At 36.2% G+C, this 23025-nt stretch overlaps 1 protein-coding gene across 5 annotated transcripts in view; it reads left to right on the top strand.

Annotated features, from left to right (window-relative positions):
- Positions 1 to 23025, top strand: part of Pde9 (phosphodiesterase 9) — a 216797-nt gene that overhangs the window by 156448 nt on the left and 37324 nt on the right. For all 5 annotated transcript variants that reach the window (XM_083104397.1, XM_083104400.1, XM_083104396.1 and 2 more), the window contains 2 exons: positions 18489 to 18758; positions 20195 to 20428. In XM_083104397.1, coding sequence (XP_082960523.1) covers positions 18714 to 18758; positions 20195 to 20428 — 279 coding nt within the window. In that variant the 5' untranslated portion in view covers positions 18489 to 18713. The remainder of the gene's footprint in view (positions 1 to 18488; positions 18759 to 20194; positions 20429 to 23025) is intronic.

Consider the following 23025-nt stretch of genomic DNA (forward strand, 5'->3'; position numbering starts at 1 on the left):
TTTGGACGAAAATATTGATTATTCGTCTTCCGCATATTGTCAGTTCCATCACGTGTAATATCGTGCAATCACAATTACGTCGCGCTACGAGGGGTTTTTGGATTAATCATGACTGACATTTACCCATAAATCGCGAAAAGTACGTTGCCAATATGAATTACGCAAAATGGCATTATTTCCGCGAACGAGACTCGACGGAATCTCATTTTCATTCATCCTCCCCGAATAATTTTACTCAATTTGCGTAACAAAAATTTACACGCGAATAATTATCCCTCTCGACGAACGTTACGCAGATTTCGCTGTGAGACATTTCCTCGCGTTACGCTTCGTTATTGGCGTTTCGTCGCGTGTGCGTCATTGCAGTCGCGTGCACATATATATACGGTGACCCCAAAATAACGCGGCGTCGCGTCGGAGGTCGATAAACCGAGCGCGCGATGAATGAATCGATGTAAAACGGATACGAATTTCGCGGAAATTAGATATCTCGACGAAAACAGACAGATAATACACGAGAGCGTTGGACATCAATCTTGCATCTCCCCCGATTTTCATTGGATCTCCGATACTCGGATACACGCATATATCAATAATCCTTCGCGTCAGCGTGATTAAAGAGACGTCACCGCCCGACAAACGAATCATCATCGACCTGACAGTCGCTTATTTTCATCCGATATATCAGATCATTTACGTGACTTCCCTCCCCCATCGAGTCGATTTGATTTATGGGCCGATCGATGGTCATTATCGGCGAATTTGTCGCGCGTCGATGTTTTTTTTTTTTTTGAAAAATTCCGATAATGCATATTGCATGCGCATCGATTGCGAATACGAAATATATGACTGTATCCCTCGACTAGAACTCGCTCAATTTACAACGCCATGTGATGGTTTAGCCAGGTGTAATAGATGATAAATTTTGTTACAGGTGTTTAGTAGATTTTAATTCTATTAATATTATTTAATTCTATTTATATCTAATTCTAATTAATTTTTTTTTACGTTACTTATATAAATAAAAATAAATTTTTCTGGCATAATAAGAGCAGAATAAATCTCTATATAAGTCTTATCATAGACACTAGGAATAAAATTGTTCATTCATTGACTATGAATAATATGATTATATTACATGTTATCAATAAAAGTAGGATGATTAAATCGATGCAAGTAATTTAGTTATCCTCTCTTTGCCCTCGACATTCCTCGTATACAACTTGGCCTCTACGTTTATGTTGCACCTTAGATCCATATCGTTCTCTGTGCTTAACCATCGCCCTCGATGTTTCTTAAACGATCACATTGAGCGACGTAATACGCCGATAGCAAGGAGGTTAAACAAATGTCATAATTAAACGTCGCTTCGACGGCGCATTAAATTGAACGTGTTTTCCCGCAGGCTTTATTCCGGCGATACCAGCTACAAGATAAAAACAGTAGACGTTATCGGGGCTGCCGATCGCTTCGCCTCGTGACGAATCGCCGATTCGCAGAAAGATCGGTAGCCCCTTCTTTAATTACACCGGAATAATCAATAGGGGTGATCATCATTTAAATGGAGGCATCGACGATTGTTATCGCACATTTATCTAAATGTTGTAGCCTGCTTACACGCGTAATGAGCATGTTTGAGAGATATTTTAAAAATAAAATCGAAATGTCATTAAATGGTCATAAATTTATTAGAATTAAGATAAAAATAATGTATCTTTATTTTCGACAATATATGCATACTCGTGAATATAATTTAATTGTTATAAAATAAATTGAATATGCGAAATGAATGAAAACAGAAAAAAAATTACGCATGTGTATTTTTTTTACTTTTATATATTATATAATAGATTTTTTTAATATACAAAATCCTATATAATTATCAGAAAAGAGGAGAATTTAATAATAAATTTTATAAAAATATTTTTTCATATGGTCATCTTACTTGATGAGGTTGCAAGCGAGATGATTGTGTGTGATTTGTACCAGAAAATATTTTTATAAAATTCTGATTAAATTCTGATAATTACAGAGTATTTTGCACATCATTAAAAGGATAAGTGCGCGAAAATATATCTCGATGTGTATTTTCTTCAGTATACAGGGTGTCCCAAAACTAACGCTTGATATTTTAAAGGCAGATTTTCTAGTCAATTTAAAAACGATTTTTCCTCAGCGAAAATGTCGCGGCACTAATAGTTTTCGAGTTATAAACGATTGAAAATAAAGGGTTTTTTGCAAACTAAGGCTTATGGGAATAAAATATTAATAAAGTCACATTCTTTAGTTAATTTTAGGTAGAGTTTACTTTAATAGAATTTTAATTTAAGGCTTAGTTAAAAAGATACATGATGACAAAAATTGGGAATATGCAAAAAATAATGATCTCCCTCGACATTTTCGCTGAGGAAAAATCGTTTTTAAATTGGCCAGAGAATCTGCCTTTAAAATATTAAGCGTTAGTTTCGGGACACCCTGTATATAGTAAATATTTTTATAAAAATATTTTTATAAAAATATTTTTATAAAATTCATCGTTAAATTCTTTAGTTTTCTCATAATTATAAAGTATTTTGCACATCATTAAAAGGATAAGTGCGCGAAAATATATCTTGATGTGTATTTTCCCCAGCCTAAATAGTAAATATTTTTATAAAATTTATCATTAAGTTCTTTGGTTTTCTCATAATTATAAAGTATCTTGTACATCATTAAAAGGGTAAGCGCGCGAAGATATATCTCGATGTGTATTTTCTCCAGTCTATATAGTATCTTCCCATAAACCATCATTACAACATAAATACAGTGGCAGTAGTCGCGTATAGAGAAAGCACATTACGGAGGGAGAAGGAGATGGCATAATAAATATTGACGCTGGGATGGTCATAATTTATCGGGTGCCGGGACCGGAGCCGCGCGCGTTTAATTGCGGATAAACCCCGAGGAAGAGAATAATGGCGTCCTGGCGCCGCGCCATCGTTACTGCATCGAAACAATGAGATGCCATGATGAGAGATGGCGACGTGAAAAAAAATCCACCGTCTGTCATCAATGAAATTTATCTTGAATTTTCGGCCAAATTGAAAAGATTCGAAACACCTATAAATTGCGTTGAGGGATGATATCCCTCGTTCGGGGAATCTCTCATGAACCTTCTCCCTTTCTCTCCTTCGACGCGAAACGTTGCGTTACCAGGCAAATATTTGCACTTGTTGTAGGCGTGAATAGTTTGAAAAGTTTACCCGCGCGTGGTGTAACTTTGCAATAGATGTGGAAATATAAATTCCGTTAATGCAAGTTTCCTTGCGCACGAGTTCTCTCTCTCTCTCTTTCTCTTTCTCTCTCTCTCGTAAGATGTGTGATGTTCACAGTGAAAGTTTGGAGTGAATTATAATGTTCAGCGAAGGCTTTTGTCGCGAAATGATACTTCATCGATGTTCAATCAAACGCGGATAATTATAAATTTTGTAATATTGAAATTTTTTAAATTGGAATTTTTTAATTTGCAATTTTTTTTCTTCGATAAAAATGTCAAATTGCCGCGCTCGTTTTTATATTGCAAATTTCCGTCTTTTTCCTCTTTTCAAAATATTTCTGCGTCTCATTTCGCTTAATTATATTGTATTTTTTTATTTGCATTTTATTTCCGTATTTTCTTATTTAGATTAAGTGTACGTTCGCTGATATCTCGCTTTCGATTTGCATTTTTTACTTTTTCTGTAAAACTATTTGTAATTTTATTTTATTTCCTGCATTCGATAAAGTATCGTTATCATTCTTATTACGATTATTTCTTATTCTTTTAATTATTATTTTGATTTATTATCTATATATCTAATTATTATTGCGCAAATATTTGTTATATAATTATCTAATTAATTGCAAGTATCTAATTAATTAAATTGCTATTTAAATTACCTAATTTTTTATTTTACAAAAATTAGAAATAGATAATTTAAATATTTTAATTTTCCATTAGCCACTTTAAATAATTAATCGAAATAATTAATTCTCTCTCGTTGTATGAGTGATGAAATATTTGAAAATATTATCTTTACGGGAGTAATTTTGTAACTCATTTTTATTTCTCTTTACAATCTTCTTTTTCCCGCATGGCATGGCCGATTAAATTTGCAGAGATCGCAGCGTGAAATTTTCTCGCGTCGTGTGGAAATTCCTTTTGCTCGCGAGGATATTACGTATCGCGACGGCATAATAAGGAGAGTCGGAGAAATGGGTGGGTTTAAAAATCGCTGGTCTTATGACACCTCAATTATAGCGTATTTTAACGTTATTCGTCGCGCGACGCGTGATTTATCGACCCATGGGTCGGGGAACGCCGTGTTCTTCTTTTCCATGGCGACGCTTGCACCGGAACTGGCTATCGATCTTTCGCGGCGTCCCGGCAATGACGTTGACGCTAAAAGAGCCCAATATAAAACTGCGATGTTAATCGAAATCATAAAGCACGAGAGCCGTTGCGTCGCGCCCCGTATTTTCGAGATACTCGGCTATTTTCCTTTCCGCTCGAGATCGCTAACGCATTGTGTTATTTATCGCAACGCCATAGCTCTTTACAGACGCGAAATAAGCAGGACGAGGTTACGTTATTTATCGTAAAATTTTCTGTTTAATCTTTTTTCTTTACTCCCGAGTATTAAGTTTACGTTTCTGCTCCCGCCAAGGATTGCTTTGGAATATTATAATACGGAGAGAGTACTTTTTTCTCGATTACAAACAATTTTCGACGGAATCTGGAGAGAATATTTTTCGCGTCTTTTTCAACGATAGCAGTAAACAGTTTGTTATTTTGTTTCCGTTTGTTAAAATCCGCTATTTCGCATTTTTTCCTCAACATATTTGTTTGTCTTCCTCCTCCTCTATTTTTTTTCATAATTTAAATATTTTGCCAAAAGATATATGTGTATTATTATTAATAATACGATATATACATATATTAATTTTAATATTAAAAATTAAATTAATTATTAATTTAATTCTTAATTTTAAAAAATTAGAGGAGAGAAATAGAAATTAATCTATTGAGGAAAATCGAGATAACAAATTTTAACAGATATTATTGCACATTATTCCTCCTCTATTTTTTTACTAATTAAAATATTTTGCAAAAAAATATATGTATTATTATTAATAATATGAGATATATTATATTAATTTTAATATTAAAAATTAAATTAATTATTAATTTAATTCTTAATTATTGAAAAATTAGAGGAAAGGAAATAGAAATTAATCTATTGAGGAAAATCGAGGTAACAAATTTTAACAGATATTATTGCACATTATAAGAAAAAAAAATACATTTAATTTTTTTATAATGCGCAATATTTATCTGTTTTATTAACGCGCTCTTCCTCGAGAGAAAAACAATCACCGCGAGAATTAAGAACGGCAGGTTAGCCTCGTCCATCATCGTCGCGGTCGACATCCGGGTACGAGCCCTTCTAATGCGTTGCAATTTCGACTTCCTTTTGACAGAACGGGAAGAGATCTCTCGCGCCTCCCACGCGATTCTAGTTTAATTATCTCGGCCGCGTGCGGAGGAAAAGAAGGCAGAGTTTCAGAGGTTCTCGCGAAAGTCGAGTCATTCTTGGCACCAACGTGACACGTTGTTTACGGATCTTAGTTTCTCTCCACTCGTCCTCCTCCTCCTCCTATCCTCTTTGCCCTTCCTCCCCCTCCCGTTCCCTCTGAAATCCCTTTAACGCAACCCACTGCCACGTGATAAAAATGAAAAGCCACAGCAGCGAGGTCTATCTTCGATCTTCCATCCTCTGCCGCGATTTCCCACGTCAATTGGCAATTCTTTGAACACGCTCGTTGCTTCTTATATCGGCGAACGAGGAAAAAAAGAAACATCGTTACGAAGATTAAACGAAAATTCGTCTTTGATCAAGTGCGTTATTGCCAACATCGCATACTTTTTTTTCGATAGATTATATCCCGGATCGGAGAAGTGCTTCGACGGGAGACAAAGAGAGAAAGATGGAGAAAAGAGGAAGGTAGTTTGCTAAGCTCTCGGATATACCACGGATTAAGAGTGAATTGATTATCTCGGGAAAATCCGCTATCGAATCGATGTTTCAGTCTCTTAGAAACAATAGTGGCCTCGTGTTTCCACGATAAAATCGACCAAGATATGCGGAATAATTGTAAAGAAAAAAATATTTTATTTATTTTTCTCTTTAATATATTTTATTAATTTTTTTAATACTGTATTTTTATATTATTATGCTTATTTATTGCGTTGCAATAAATTTCGACTACGAAATATGAAATATCCTTTTCGATTTATTCTCTATATTTTTACCGCGTTTATTTTACAATTTAATTTAAAATTTTATTTTATTTTTTCTCCATCGATGCAATAATACAAAATGTTCTCAATCGTAAATAATAGTTGCGGAAATCGGAGCTTCTCCGAAAAGATCTGACGTTGGCTTTGACGTAGATACTTTCACGAGAAAATGGAATAAACGGAACAATATAATGAAATAAAAATTCGGGCTTGCCAAAGATGCTCTTTGTTCGTCATCGGAAAACCGATAAACCAGTTACGAGAGAGAGAGAGAGAGAGACGCTGGTCTCTCGTTTCGGAAGGAGGACAACTTAGCGTGGATCGTCTCTCCTCTATTTGATCCATTCCTACCTACTTCACGATACGCGAATATTTCTCGTGGCGCGGAAAATGGTAATTGCCACAATTTCTCTTCCTCCCTTATCCCCGAGCGAACGGAAAGCGTTGCCGGATGGATCAAACGGAATTTTCGTTGCGACTTTGATTAAAGTGTAATTATTGAGGTTGCGCCCCGAGGATTCTCGGAGGTCGCCTCCTCCGAGGAAATCTTGTAACGAGATTTCGCCTGAGATACTCCCCTTGTGCGATTGTGTTGTCTTTCTCTCCGGAAGAAAAAAAAGTTTTCTCACACACACATACGTGTCTCTCTTACACGGATGGCCTCTGATTCGGTTACAAAACAGAATTGATAGCGATAATAAATGAAATCTTATCGTCCCCGGACGATTCAGCGTTCGCTGGCAAGTAATTATTTCCTCGTCGATAATTATTTCCTCCGTGGCCTTTTTTCTTCATCACGGAAAAGTCCTCCCATCTCGATATTAATTGCATTAATTAAAACTCGATAGAAATGTTTACACTGCAAACAATTAAATGATTACGCGATCCAACAGGTCTTGATAATATCGTTAAAGGACCAATTTAAGCATTTTTACAACGTTTTTTTGCGACGTAAAATAAGAGGAAGCACTCGCTATAATTTTATTCGCGAAAAATTCTGCATTTTTTCGATCCTCCGAGTGCGTGGCACATGGGAAATCAGGACGCGATACGAAGCGGGGGCGAAAGAGAGAGGTATCCTCCTCGTATCACACACTTAAAAGCTTGTGCGCCATCGTCGTTTCGATACCCGCATCGCGACGACCGAACGCGCCTTGAATTTAATGAATTTATCACGAATTCGAGGATATCGAGGACGGGCCTGGATCAGCCGACGTAACGCATTTAGAGTAACGCCGCGCGATATATTCCACCAGGAAATCCCATGCGAGATGCAAAATTGACCGACTGCATCAATTGCAATCGCGTTAACGCGATGCGTGTCAGCTGTGCGAACGAATTCGATGCGGAGATGACGACTCACGTCATCGACACCCCAGCTGCGACCCGATTGCGGTACCGCTGATGCGAGCAGTCTGCAAATTCTGTATCGCGAATCCCATACGAGCCTTAATATAGATAGCTTTGATATATCCCTGCCGGATGGTCTGCTATTCGTGCGACTTGGAGAGAGAAATGATATTATTTTTAGACAATTCTATCATATTTTTAGATAACTTACATAATTCTATATTATTTTTAGATTATTCTAAGGATTATTATTTTATTATACGATATTATTACACGATTTAAATAAATAGTTTTAAAATTATTCATAAATATGCTTACAGAAATATTGTTTTAATTAAAGATATGTTCATACAATGATTATAAATTTTTTTTAATGCTCCGGAATGTACCTGATTTATGGAATATCTGATATAAAATAATATAAAATTATAATAATACAAAAATTTGACAAAATTTTATGGAAAAAAATTTCAAACGTAATGCATCTTGAGATAAATACAGAGATAAATAAATTGCAAAAAATAGAATTTTTACAATATAAATTTAATAAATTATATATATAAATATTTTATTATATATATATGTATTTTAATTTTGTATAATATATATTATATATATTATATAATCATATAATTATATTTATTTCATCTTTGAAAGAGGAATAGAGGAATATTTTGAAGCAATTAGATCCTAAACATTTTAAATTAGGGTGGGATGCGTAAGTATATGTGTTGAAATTTATCTTCCGGGCGAATTAAGAGAAGATTTTTCGGTCGTCTACCTAACTGGTCGTGTCACTATGACGGCTATGACGGCTCCTCGGGCCCTTTTGTCGGCTCGCGTGGGCGTAGAGGTCGTCTTGGTAGCTTCCTCCGTTCCAGAATCGACGGAAGTGGCCCGGCTACAGTCGAGAGGATGTCACAATTAATGTTGACCGGGGCTCGTTAGTACGTTTCCTTTTTCCCTGGCTCATATCGCCGATGGCGGCTATCGTTAAGGAACCGAGGATCGTATTTGAAACGTGTTCAGAAATGCACGGACGATAAAACGTTTCACGCTTTATTCGAGTCTCCATCGAGGTTTGTTACTATAATAAGATAATTTGGAAATATATCGACGTAAAATAATAATAATTCTGATTTAATCGGAAAGTACTTTAATGTTTTATGAAACATACACTTTGATTTTATTTTGTGCGATTTTATTATTTTATATGGAAGAAAGAAATGAGAGATATATATGTATAATATGGATACTAAAAAAGTAAATTTACTTTGTACTTAGACAGATAAAAAAGAAAATATTCTCGTATTGCATGAAGAGATATTTAGATATTCGCGGAAAAAATTCAAACATTTTATTCAAACATTTGCTGAAATAATATAATATTATTTTGAAGAGATACAGACACAATTCTCTTGAAATATATAAAATAAAAATGCTGTCATGTAAATGAAATTATCTAAACACAATTTTCAGACATAAAATCCAATTCTTTTGCACAAAGATTATTGTACAATTTTCAGAATTACTTTTGACATTTTCTACAATGTTGTTCCACGTTCACTTCATCGTAATAAAAATACTCCACAATAATAATCACTTGTTATCGAATTTAAATTACAATTTTTTCCTAATTATAAAAGTATTGAAATCTGTCATGTTTCTAAATTATATCTTGTATTATAGCAGCGAATTTTTTCACGTTTATGATATCACGGTTATGTAAATATATTTTTTCTAATTATTTATTTTATATATGTATATAATTTTTTTTTATATATATTATATTTTCTAATTAATTTTATATATATTATTTTTTCTAATTAAATATATTTTTTAAATTTAATATTTCAATTTTAATTTCTGCATCATGACAATTCTCGAATTTGTAATCAGCTGTTTGACAATTCGATCAGCTGACGTATCGATTAATTCCACATCTCTCCTCGATCTTTCGATCGGACTTACATTTTCTCGGACAGACGACTCTCGTTCGCGATGACGTGTGCGTGGGCGTAAGTGGCTCGATTCCCGGCGCTATTTAACGTCGTCGCGTCCCAACCGGCGTCATAAATCACAACGAGATAAAGCCACGCATAAGGAACTTCTCGTTCGTACCGGAAACGTGAGTTAAGTCGGCACTTCCCATAATATTGGCCCCCGTCTCGTACGTCATATTAATGCGATATCACGTCTACCGAGGAGAGACGATCGGGAGATAAGTACTTTTCGACGGGCGTGAATAATGGTCGGATCGTCGTGGATTAACGTCATCCTTAACGATTTGATTCGTGTAATAATCCAAATGGATGTTATCTATTTTCAGATCGTGTATATATTTATGGGGGGATGATCTTTTCCCAAAATGTTTCTCTTCATTTAGATTTAATTTTTATTTCAGACGTGAAATTTTATCTCACATTTTTCATCCGTTTTTATCTATTTTTTTTGTAAAATTGAATTTATTATTATAATTATTGTATTTGCAATATATATTTATAAGAAACAGCTCAAATGACCCACAATGGACCCTTTGTTCAATTTGGCTTGTATATCTTGGGAAATGAAATATTCAACATTGTCGTACAATCGATGTTGTCGAACCGGGCTTCTATTGACGGATAATGTTGATTAATTTCCCGATGGGTGAATTTGCATAAACGCGCGAGTATGACGCGTAATTCGCTTACAATCGGCTTACAAGCGTAGCAAAGGGATATCTACGTCGTCGGGATACACGCGTTTGTCGGCCATGCATTATATTTGTGTTTGTTACTTGTGCGTCGACGTCGGCTCTTAAACAACGCGATGCCCAGAAGGAGAGCTCGCTCGGTCCGTGTGAGATCGACCCTCGCAACTCCGTTGAAACAGAGAGAACAAACAAAACTCGCCAGCTCGTTCCACCGCTAATTAGATCCCGAAAACTGGGTCGGTAGTCCGCGCTGAAAAGCGCGCGAAGCGGAGAGAGTGGGTGGATTTGCAGCGAAATTTTTCAGCGAATTTTCCCCAAATGCCTTTCGACGCTCTCGACTACTTTTGGGACACCTGAATGTAAAGCACGTTCATGTCGTAAATTGGGGACTGCGCGTTACTTTCCACTTTGCGAATTATGGACGGAAACTTTGAGAGCGTCTCAGAATTGACGTTTTGCGCTGGCAACAATTTCTGGCAGTTTACGTAAAAAGCACGATGTGCAAAATTTTTTTACAAAGAAAATATATAAGAGAGGAAGAGAGGGTATTGTATCATCCTTTCTTGTTCACAAGAATAATTAATTTTAAAATGCAATTTCAATAAATGCGGTTATTACGCAATCATGGAATCTTTTCTCTCCTCGAACTTATTCAAACATATAATTTGAAATAAAAATAATATTAGCTGTCACTTTTAGTAATTTTTTTAATAATATTTTTTAGATTAATTCGTATCTTGCTGTCTTTGATTTTTTTTCATCTTATTAATTAATTAATTAATTAATTTATTTATTTATTTTTAAATTTATTTATTAATAAATTAAATTCATCTGTAAAGCATACACACGAGAAAATAATTAAAATTTATTTATTTAGAGATTTTCATCCTGTTTGTGATAAACAGAAACCGGCGATTCTAACACGAGCTGACATGAGCGTGGGAGGCACGTGCTATACATGTATGATTCACAGGTTGCGGTCTTTATAATGTAACGCATTTGTTTGATGAAAATTCCTCCGAGGGATGAGACTCGCTAATTTTGCGGTACTTAATAGAAAGAGGGGAGAAGGGGGCAGAAATATATCGTCTAACTTACATTTATATTAATAATACTATTTGCTCGCACTAATTTTTGTCTGACGTTTATCGAATCAACACTTTGATATTTTTTTATCATTTTAAATTTAAAATTTAAAATTTTGAATTGAATATTCGTCAAGTTAAAACATTATTGAAAATAGCTATTAATGATTTATCTAATGTAATTTGGATTATATTTCTTTATTAATCTTAATGCGCGATATTTATATTGATTTTTTATACAAGACACACATGCCAGACAAAAGGATATAATATATTTAAAGAATATTTGTTTCTGTCATCTATTGACCTAGATACCTTTTGTTACAGACAAACGCTTAGATAACGTTATATGACATGAAAAATAATAAAATGTAGCAAAACTTTCACGTATGCGTCGGGAATCATATTATATATAGTGTGTACGTTACGGAAAATAGCGGGATTTTCCATTTTCGATTTTCCATTCGTTTCACGTTTAGTGATGAACGATGTAATAAATCCCATTGCGATCTGGCGATCCTTCATTATTATTCCGCAATTTTCTCTTGTTTAAATTAGGTACGTTTCGCGAATATATATCGTCGGTGTTTATTGCAAATACACGGACTGACTGCAATTATTTCGTTTTGAGTTTTGTGATACATTTTATATCGATATAAGCGAATCAAATCGCACGTGGTCGAGTTAATCCAATGCAATATTCTATTCTCTTTTCTGTAAAAGGAAGGGAACAAAAATACATTCAATAAAGCCTGCGTCAATACGGCATCGATGCGAAAAATATACGATATTTCTCCGATATTTTCCGGCTCACGTACGCATTTTTTAATTTCGTTTCTCCCTCTGCTTTTCTTCCCACCGACAAAGCTGCCTTTACAGTACAAACGAGAATCGAATATTTTTCGCAAAAAAAGGAAACAGAGTCACACGTGTTTGCCAAATGCATAAATAGTTTTGTCTCGCGGAGAGATAACTGGATCCATCTCTTGCTACTTTTATCGCGATACGATTGCGAGTGTCGCAGCATTTCCACTTGGTTGGCAACATCTTGCTACTCGGAATTACCCTAGGACTATTGTTCCTTGGAGTTGTGCCAGGTGACATCACATTCTGCGCGACTAATATTTCTCCCGAGGCTTCTCGGAATACCAAGACGTTGCATTTCTGTGCAGTTATACCGTCTGGAAAAAAGGGGACAGCATTTCTGACAAGAGAGAAACAAGCCTGAACATCGAACGATGATCTTGATTAAAGGATATCGAGCTGTGCATGAACAAATCACTTGAATGTTTATTTATGTAACATGCATATACAGGGTGTCTCAGACTTAGCGAATCAGCCGTTAATGGTAGATTCCTGAGGTCATTTGGAAACGAAAATCTTAATACCAAAATGTCGAGAAAGATGTAGTTTCAAAACTGTAGTTTGTAGTGGCGCTACAAAAGATTAAAGATTACCAATCGGCGCGTTACATTCGCGTACAGCGCAATAATATCGATATCGATAGGGGAATCAATATAAAATAAAAAATAGGATTCTGCGATTGTGTCTTCGATGCGACAGTAGTCAGTAGTTTGAACATTTTTATGAAGTCTTCCTCAACATTTTGGTATTAGAATTTTCATCTCCAAATGATCTCAGGAATCTGCTATTAACGGCTGACTCGTTAAGTCTGGGACACCCTGTATATTATATTAGACAATTTTTTTCTAGGGAGAAAGATTAATGACGCTATCCCAGTTCGAAAGCGTATTACGTAATGAAGCGACTTCAAACTTTCTTTAATGCATTACTCAGGCACTTATAAAGAATGCAGGTCGTAGAACAGTAATAGCGGAGGACTCGTGGGCGAAAAGTCGATCGCCTTTAACGACGCACGTCGCGTTTGATCCCTCGATAAACTCGGCCGCAACATATGCTATCGATTGTCTCGCTTGCCACAAATACGGCGCAGGCGTGACAATCGCGTTACATGTAAAACACGCGAATCGCGGGATTCACGAAAATTGGAAAATTGGAAAAACAGATGGAAAAAGGTCGAAAGAAGTCGTATTACGTGCCTCGATCGGAGTTAGATTGGACTGCGAGTTCGAAAATATCATCGAGGAAAAAATATTCGCAATTTCATTGACAGACAATCTATTTTAAATCAAGGGAACACACTGTGTATTAAATATATCCCCGCATTTTTGTAGAGTATAAAGATTTCAAAAATGTAAAAGTGCATCGCGAAAATTCCTGATGTTGTCTTTTTAATATTTTTCACCTCTGATATCTTGTTGAGAAACGGATGCATTATTATGCAATGCAGCTTCTGTGCCATCGAGGGGATAATGTCATACATGGGAGCGAATCGTGCTATAATCCCGTTGTGTCAGTAATTAATAATCTCCTTCCCTTTGTCAAGATTAATAATCACCGCGATTGCATGAGGTCGATCGAACGTTGAAACATTGACGCCAATCCACCTGGAAATCTTGCGGCTTATTCCGCCTCTTTCGCAGTCCTCTCGATTCCATCTTTCGCGTTATTAGAATTAAATGAAAAACGTAATAAGAGAGAATAAAAGAAACACATGATAACATGCAGCCGATCGCGATCGCATCTGATTACTTGCCCATCGTTTCTTGAAAAATATAGATTATCCATGAATGAGGAAATATATCAAATTTCTATTTTTTACATCGTTCATTGAAAATCTCGTTTCAATATTGAAATAAAAATACGAGAGAAAATATGTTTGATATTTTCCACGATGGTATATTCTGTTTTGCATTTACACAATTAAACTGGACATTTATTCGATTCTCAAGTTATCATGTTGTGGTATTTTTTTATTACGCTTGCGCAGTTATTACGTAAAAGGTCTCTGAAAAATCACTCGGTTGAAAATATAGCGAAATAGAGTGCGCCGTTTTGCGGATTTTTTCCAAACTGTGTTACTTTATTCTATTTGTGTGATCCGGATTTATCTTAAAAAAAAAAGTCTGCAACGTAAATCGAAGGACGGCCGTATCAGTTATATCCTATCTAAAAAATAAACGAAAAGTTGACACTCCAATTCATGTATTTTAAAAGAAAAAGAGACACCGAAAGAAGGAACAATCTATATGAATTCGATAAAAATAATCCATCGATTAAAGCTCCGATGGTAGAAACATTATAACAGTCCAGTGTGTGTGCGTCATTTAACCGACAAGAGAAGACGTGGCATTTTAATTATCGCGCTTCATAATTCCACGTAGGACAAATAAATAGGCCGCAAACGTGAGGTGTACTTTTCACATGCAAATCGACGAACTATTCATCGTGTGACAATCCTTCGTTAGGAGGACCTCACGGCGAAGAACGCATTCGTTCGTAATAAAATTATCCTTCCCTCTCTCGCTCTTTTTCCATCGCGAGTGCATTTTTAAGTTTTTCCCGGACGGTGAAGTATCGAAGAAACGACCGCCGTTTTCCCCTGTGTTCCCGTATAAAAAATTTATTTACAATCACGTTTCCGGCTCGATTTTATTTCACATTGATTAGTATTCTACGGCTTTTCCACGTCTCTTCTTTCGATGCATATCCGATGCACCTCATTCAATTATGAAACCCACCTCCTCCCCCCCGCGCATTTTGCCGCGTTATCAGGTATGAAATTGACTAGTGGCAATCCGATTATCTTATACTTGTCATGACAAATCCCGGTCGCCTAGGCGGATTTTATTCGGCTCTGTGTTATAAGCGTCATCGTCTGGACCCGACATATTTTGTTCGAGCTGGTTTCAACCGGCTGGAAAAGATTGCCGCATAAAGAAATATGTATCATATAATGGGACTTGAGAGGCTAAGCGTATTTATAATCATATTCGGAATTCTGCATGCGAGCAAAAAAAATTAAATTTTATTTCGTATGTTATTCTTCCTTGTTATTCTATCGAAAATTATTTAGATAATTTATATAAATTATCTCTCTAGATATATTTATAACATATTATTTGAAAATTTATATTTATATATTGTAAGAGTAATGGATACAAATATGAGAAAAATATTTGAAATATAATAAACGAAATAATAATTGACATATTTTACTATTTTTATGAAACGAGAGAAATAATTATTTTAAATGATTATGGCTGAAATCTCTCTGATGAAAAGTTTAGACAAATATTGGCGAATATTTGTCTCTGATTCACATAAAATTAATTAAATATTTACGATAAAACTTTTTAATTACGTACAAAAATAAATTATTTTATTTTAAATTAACCATTTGCAGAAAATAGCTAAATAATTATTTTTATTTTGATGACGATAATCTTTATGCCATTATTTTTCAGTCAAAAATTTCTCACTATTTCTTGTTTGTGGTATTAATTTATTTATCAAAAACATGATATTTTCTGATTATAATGATTCTAATGAGCGATATATCATTACGCCACAAATGGTTATCGCTGCTGTGGAAAAGCGGAAAGCAAGCAGCGCGGAAATTAGTAACACGTCGTTATTACCCCTATTAAGCACACTTTTTTGCGTCCCCTCTAAGGGAGAAAGAAGTACTCCCGATCCAATTAGACGCCACGATCTTCTTCGCTGACTCGGCTCGCCTCAGAGAGCAGAAATTTGCTGAAAGCCGAAGTCTAAAGCCGCGCGGATATTACGCGTCATAGTTAGCCACTTTGCTGAGGAATGATTACTTTCCTTCGACCATCCCCCGCTTTTTTTACGTCGAGTGTATCCTCGGGACACTCGAAGCTGAAAATCTCGGTTGTAAAGTCACTCAACCGATAATTCACCGCTAAAGGATCAAGACGGTTTCGCACAACTTTAAGATCGCTCGTATTTTTTTCCTTTTTTTTTCCTTGAAGGTCGGAAAAACGTGGCGAACGTTTGATATTGTTGCACACATCATCTAATTAGATTTACAAATAACATCACCAAATTAACGCATTGAGGGCGAATTTGGATTTACAAGTGCTCGAATTTATAGTATAAATGGTCTCCAAATTTTTAACATTTTATTAGTGTTTTATGGACGTATCAGATGCGGAATAAAATTTTATTCGAGATCTCGCGAGTTGTGAAATTTTTCTCATTAATATAAATGTGTTCGAAGAACAAGGTGCGGTGAATTAAAGCTCGTTTTGCAATCGATAATGTGTTCCATCTAAAGTTGAAATTCCCTTTTAACGTCGCCTCTTATATACAGGGTGTCCCAGACTTAACGAATCAGCCGTTAATGGTAGATTCCTGGGATCATTTGGAAACGAAAATCTTAATATCAAAATGTTGAGGAAGATGTAGTTTCGGCGCTACGAAAGATTAAAGATCACCAATCGGTGCGTTACGTTCTCCAAGGAGCTCGCGTACAGTGCGATAATATTGCTATCGATAAAGGGAATGAATATAAAATAAAAAATAGGATTCTGCGACAGTAGTCAATAGTTTGAACATTTTTATAAAGTCTTCCTCAACATTTTGGTATTAGAATTTTCATCTCCAAATGATCTCAGGAATCTACCATTAACGGCTGATTCGTTAAGTCTGGGACACCCTGTATAACTTATCCGGAATTAAAATTGGCATTAGATCCCTATCAAGATAATGTCGACTACGAATTATATCGAAACACGCTTTCCGCGGATTTCGATACAAATCTTGATGATGGGATGGCCCGCGTTAACGCTTAATGGAAAAGTCGATATCTGTTTCTGACATTATCAGCCCTGCTAGTTTTAATATCTCTTGGGGATATAGTAGGAGGAAGGGGGGAGGGAAGGGAGTAATAAAGAACGACGATGTTCGCGGTAAATTCACGAGGACGTCATAAATTCACGGAGCCGCCGTCTCGTACGTCTTCGCTTTCGAGGCGACATCACTTGACGTCGTTTGGAAAGGGAGGGGTAAGTGCGGGGGTGGCACTACTGGCGGCTATAGTGCGGCTTCTAATTTCCACCGGCGACCTCGAGCAAAGAAATCGTAAATTTCTCACGCCCACGCGCACCTGGGCGTGGTAGGCTCGAGGGGAGGAAACGGACGGACGGACGGACGGTCGAGAGGGATGACGATTCCTCCCCGAAAGCCTCCTCTGTTTTCGCGTCATTCACGCGCATTCGTCCTCGATATCGTATCGCCTCGAAATGGCCGCGTAAATCTTTCCGGGTTCTTGTGTCATTCTTTTTCCCTCACCGACGTGAATCGCTTCTCTTAATTCTGAAAATGCGTCGTCGTTGAATTTAAAGTTCTCAGAATAATCGTACGTTACTCTTTACATACATAGCTATCTTTAATTGTATTCGGAATGTAATTAAACTCCTTGTAAAGGAAACTTGAGACTCGCTTAGGAAGTGTCTCGTGGAAGACAAATTATTTTCAAGAGAAATTTCCCTTCTTCGCGAAAAATATGTAAATCGAGGAATAAGAAAATGTGGAAATTAGTAAATTGCTTTTCGAAAATATTGTATATAGTTTATTACATTTTGATTTTTTCAGATTTTTGTTTTAAATTAAGAAAAATATATTTATAAAAAATATATTTAATTGAAGTGTTTGCCTCGAAAGATTTTTAAAAAGGCCTCTTTTTGCAATTGTTTAATTTTCAGTTTTATTAAAATTAAGAGATCGGAACTTGTCGTTTCCCACGACAAATGTATTCGTGCATAACTACGCAAATTTCGCAGGAGCCCGACACGACGACGGTACAACCCGTACTTTGCATACATTGTCGGGGAAAGTCCGCGACATACCCTGTAATCAGAGCACTTTCGCCAAAGTCACAGGCGATAAATATCTGAATGCAACTGTGTCCAGCGCATCCTCAGTGCATCTGTAATTTCATCGACATGTCTGCTTTTGTCCCTTTTATCGACGAAACCGATCCTATTCGCGACAATCGGATCCTGCCAACTCAATCTCAATTGTCGATATTACTTTAACGAGATATTAAGAACACGACTGATAATCCCGATTTGAGTGTGCAAAATTAAATTCTCCTGTCAATCGGAGACTGTTGATCGATGACGTTCGACGTTCCCTCATCTTGTTGCAGAATGGACCATGAGGAAACGCGGTGCCGGCTGGTAGTGGACGAGCGATCGGCCACATCGCTTCCGCCACGTCGTCGTCGATCGTCGCTCGCGACGCGTTCCCGATACGTCCTTTTCCAGACCCGAAACGAGCGGCAGGTGTTGTGCGCGGCAGAAGATACGGGCTTGACAGGTGCGATAATCGGGGGTGGCCCGGTCAGAGCCGCCGCCGGGCCGGCGATGCGACGATGAGCTCGCCGAGGGTGCTGCTACCCCTCCACACCCGACCAAAGGTGAGTGAGTTACTCTTCGATCAGCCAGAGAGCATCGTCGCTCTTTTGACCAATCCTTCTCTTTCCTCCTGAAATTGGGCTAGTCTTTTTTTCTGTCTCGTGTATATTTTCTCATACGCGTATATTTCATAGGAATGAAAATATATCTAATAAAAACCTTGTTATGATTAAAATTCTCTCTTGAAAACGGCATTTTTTTTCTTTGAAAATTCTATTTACCCACGTGTGTCTTATTACAATTAAATAAATATACAATATTTTGCAATTAAATAAATATACAATATTTTACAATTAAATAAATATACAATATTTTTAAATATGGTTTTTACATGTATAAATTATAAATCATACGCAAGGTGGTTCACATAATTCTCGAGTCTATTGAGTATCTCAAAAAAGGGTGCTATCGATTTTAAAAGTTAGGTCTTGAATTGTATGGATTTGATGGGTCTTCAAACTTGAATAGAAGTTGGGCTTCAAACTTTGGTTGCGGACGGGGGTTAACTTTAAATTTTTAAATAGAAATCCCTACATAAAATTACATTTTTTAGATTCTACGAAAGGACTTATTGTCAATTTTATCCGAAACATTTTTCAAGTCAAGCGCTCGGAAATAATCGATCGATACGAAATCAAAATCACAACATTACTCTGGCTTATTCAATTTATAAAATGTTCAAAATATGTAAACATTGAAATACAAAAATACAAGCGTCCTCTACCAAGAATATTTTTATTTCTTATAAAGAACAAAATTATTTTTGAACTTTTAAAACTGATGGGATAATTTCTGAGATACGAGCTGTTAATAGTTATATATCTATCTGTTTACTCTGTAAATAAAGAAAATATTTATAATAACATATTTTAAAAATTTGTAAAATATGTGTAAATTTCTAAAATATTTGATCTTTCAAATAATTGGAGATATCAATATTAATTTTCAACAATGTTAAACAAAAATAATCAATTTAATAAAAAAAGTATATATAAATAATTTTCAAAATTAACAAAAATTAGATAAATCTTCTCGCCTTAGTACCTTATAAAATAAAATAAAAACAAGGAAAAAACTTTGATTTCATCCAAATAAAACACGCGAAACATACGTATTTTCAAAATTTAATCTGCGTCGAACCATCCTAAAATATCATCGATAAAACGTATCTCATTGATCCATTTACTCTGTCAATTTTTACGTAACGAGGAGAAAGTAATGGAAAACGTGTAATCAGTGCGAAAGGTGTCCGGGCGCGAAGAGTACGGTACGTTTTTGTATTTAGCAAGTGTAACATTGCGAAATGTTGCGCAGATGACGAGATGTCTGGTGGAGGACGCGCTTGTCTAAACCGCGACAAAGACGAAAGACATTGTTAACGTGAGTGAAGGCCCCTCTGGGTACGTTACATAAGGCTTTTACTTTTGTGATTTCGCAGCCCCGCGTAGTAGCAAGGCCGGGTAGTTTCGGAAGCTGCAACGGCGAGGCCGAGCGACGAGGAGCGGCAGGCGGTTCAAGGCCGAAATTATCCGCGTGGCCATGGACCACGAGGCGAGGAACGGAACCGGCAGCAATGACAACGAGGAGCACACCAATATCTACTTCATCGTCGGCGACCGCAGAGAGACGGCCACTTACAAGGCGAACCAGGTCACGGACATGGAACTCAAGGGTGAGTGGTGGGACTTTTGACGTCTCTTCTTGATTTCTCCCTCCTTTTTGGTTAATTTTTTTCGTTCATTTAACGCGTCTCGTCTTCGATAAATATTTATTTATACAAATATATAACGAAAATATATTAGAATCACATCGTCTCTCTCTTGGTGGTTTTTGTAAAATTATAAAATTTTAAATTTCAAGTACGTGGAACGGTAAAATTAGCCGTCGGATTGATTTCATGTGTATTTATGTTTTTGATAAAATTGGATGATTATATGAAAAATTATTATTCGAGTTTTCTCACAGTCGTTAATATGGTCAGTGATTCTAGGGGGTTAAAGTTTTATAGAATTCGTCGGATGTTAATGATTGATGAAAAAATTCGGAGGGTAACTCGATTTATTTTCAGCCATTTCTAATTGAAGTTCACGTGGAAATATATATTGCTTTTGCTATTTATTATATACCTAATTTGAAAGTTTCATTACCAAGACTCGGTGAATTTAATTGCAACTATACAACAAGATTCATTGCCGATCCAGAAGTATTCAATTTATCAGCTGATCCGACTGAGGGGGGATTCGCAGAGGGAAAAGGGCATTTTCGTGAAGTCAGCCGTTCATTAATCTCTCTCGACGGGGGAAGATATTTTATCCGGAGGCTCGGGCCTCGTGTATTACCCACCTCTATCCTTCCTCTCAGAAACTTTTCACTCGGGCTTTAGCCAGGAGTGTGTATTCCTTTCGCGAATGAAAAGATCCGTCGATGGGGTATCGAGTACGGCGAGCGAATATTCGAGGATTTAATCAATTATCGATCGTGATGCGAGGGCCTTCAGCCAATCCCGTGGCCGAGATACTTCACTTTACCTTCGTCTTCGATATGAGAGAGAGAGCCTCCCTTTCGAAGCACTACCGAAATTATGTTTGCACACACTTCACCTTCGTTGCCGTGACCTATCGACCAGACCTCGTCGTTTCCTCTCGTCGGCTCGCTCGAGTGGCCGGCCGATGGGCGTCCCTTTTGATCCCCGCTCCTCGATCTGCCGATGAAAATAGCGCGAATACGCGCTTGTGCGTGAACTCGCACTCGGTCGACCGACTCCTTCAACCCTTTGACGGTTGGTACAATTATCTCGCGAGGGAATTGACGATGACCTCTAGAGCAGCCGTATTGGAAGCTTTGCTATTGAAAGCTCATTTCGCGTTTGTTTCTCTATATTTCATCTCTACTTTCGTTCCCTTTCCGTCCGCATTTTTCTCCTCTTCTCTTTTTTTTTCCGATTAATTCTGCTCGTTATTTTTCGCCTCTTTTTTAACGCGCTTTCCACCGCACCGCATTTTGCACTTCAGGCACTACTAATGCAACGTATATGTTATATACTTTTGCAGTATATTTTTTATAATTGTAGTTTTATTATATTTTTTGTATCGTTGCTGCCGTGCGCGCATCAAAATTTCACGTACATTTAGGTATAATGGATTCCTCTCGTTTATAACGTTTGCGTAACTCGAAACATTGTTTCGTTAATTTTTGCATAATACATATCTCTTCATTTCATTTTATTTTATTCGCCTATGTATATAAACAAACATTTTTTCGACAGTCTTTCGACGAGGCATTTTTAATAAATTATTTTCAATAAATTAGTTTTAATAAAGTATTTTTAATAAATTATTTTTAATAAATTATTCTTAATAAATTATTCTTAATAAATTATTTTTAATAAATTATTTTCAATAAATTATTTTTAATAAATTATTTTTAATAAAGTATTTTTAATAAATTATTTTTAATAAATTTTTATTCTAATATATATTATTATAAATATACATATATTTTTTAAATATATTATTAATATATGTATCATTTTTAATTTTTGATGCAGTTTATTATTGTAACAACATTCAATATTTTCGCAAAAAGAAAAAACATTAAGTTCAATCAACTGGTTTGTTTAACGATACAAATTTAATGAAACCTACCTCGAATCAATTTGCGAAAACGAGAAACTGACGACAAACAACATAGATTATAAATGTGTTCTTTTATGGAAAATCAATCGTCAGGAATAGAATACTCCAATTTTCGAAATGTCGGTCGCTAATTGTCCGCGCATGTCTAATGCCAATATTAACTGGTAATTACCGTGGCAAAATGTGTGTGATTACGATCGACGAGATAGTATTACGCGAGTTCAACGCGATGTATTATTTGTACGCTAGGTCGCATTACGTAATTAAAATTCTAATACATTTACCGCGTGTATAATCTTGTGTACGATCTTGTGTACGCCAGGTTAAGGGGAAAACGGCTTTGTCAGCATTGATGTTACAACCGGCGATGTACACGATGGGTACAAAGTCATGCTACAACGCGGACAAGTCTCGTCAAACGGGGCCTTATTGTGTAGCATTATCTCCGATCTGTCGCCTCGTCCCAAAGCTCGTCGAACTCCCCCGATCTGTCCAACTTCCTCGTTTGACGCTCGAGAAGATTGCGCGTCCAGTTAATCCGCCGTTTTCTGCACTTGACATTTTACCTGGTAACTTGAGGACTTAAAATATGCGATACTTGCGCAAATTCTAGCCATCGTTTGCCGAAAGTGAA

This window comes from Camponotus vicinus, unplaced genomic scaffold (assembly GCF_025532165.1).
Source record: "Camponotus vicinus isolate PSW18456_S1 unplaced genomic scaffold, iyCamVici1.0 SCAF_7, whole genome shotgun sequence".
Taxonomy (NCBI): domain Eukaryota; kingdom Metazoa; phylum Arthropoda; class Insecta; order Hymenoptera; family Formicidae; genus Camponotus; species Camponotus vicinus.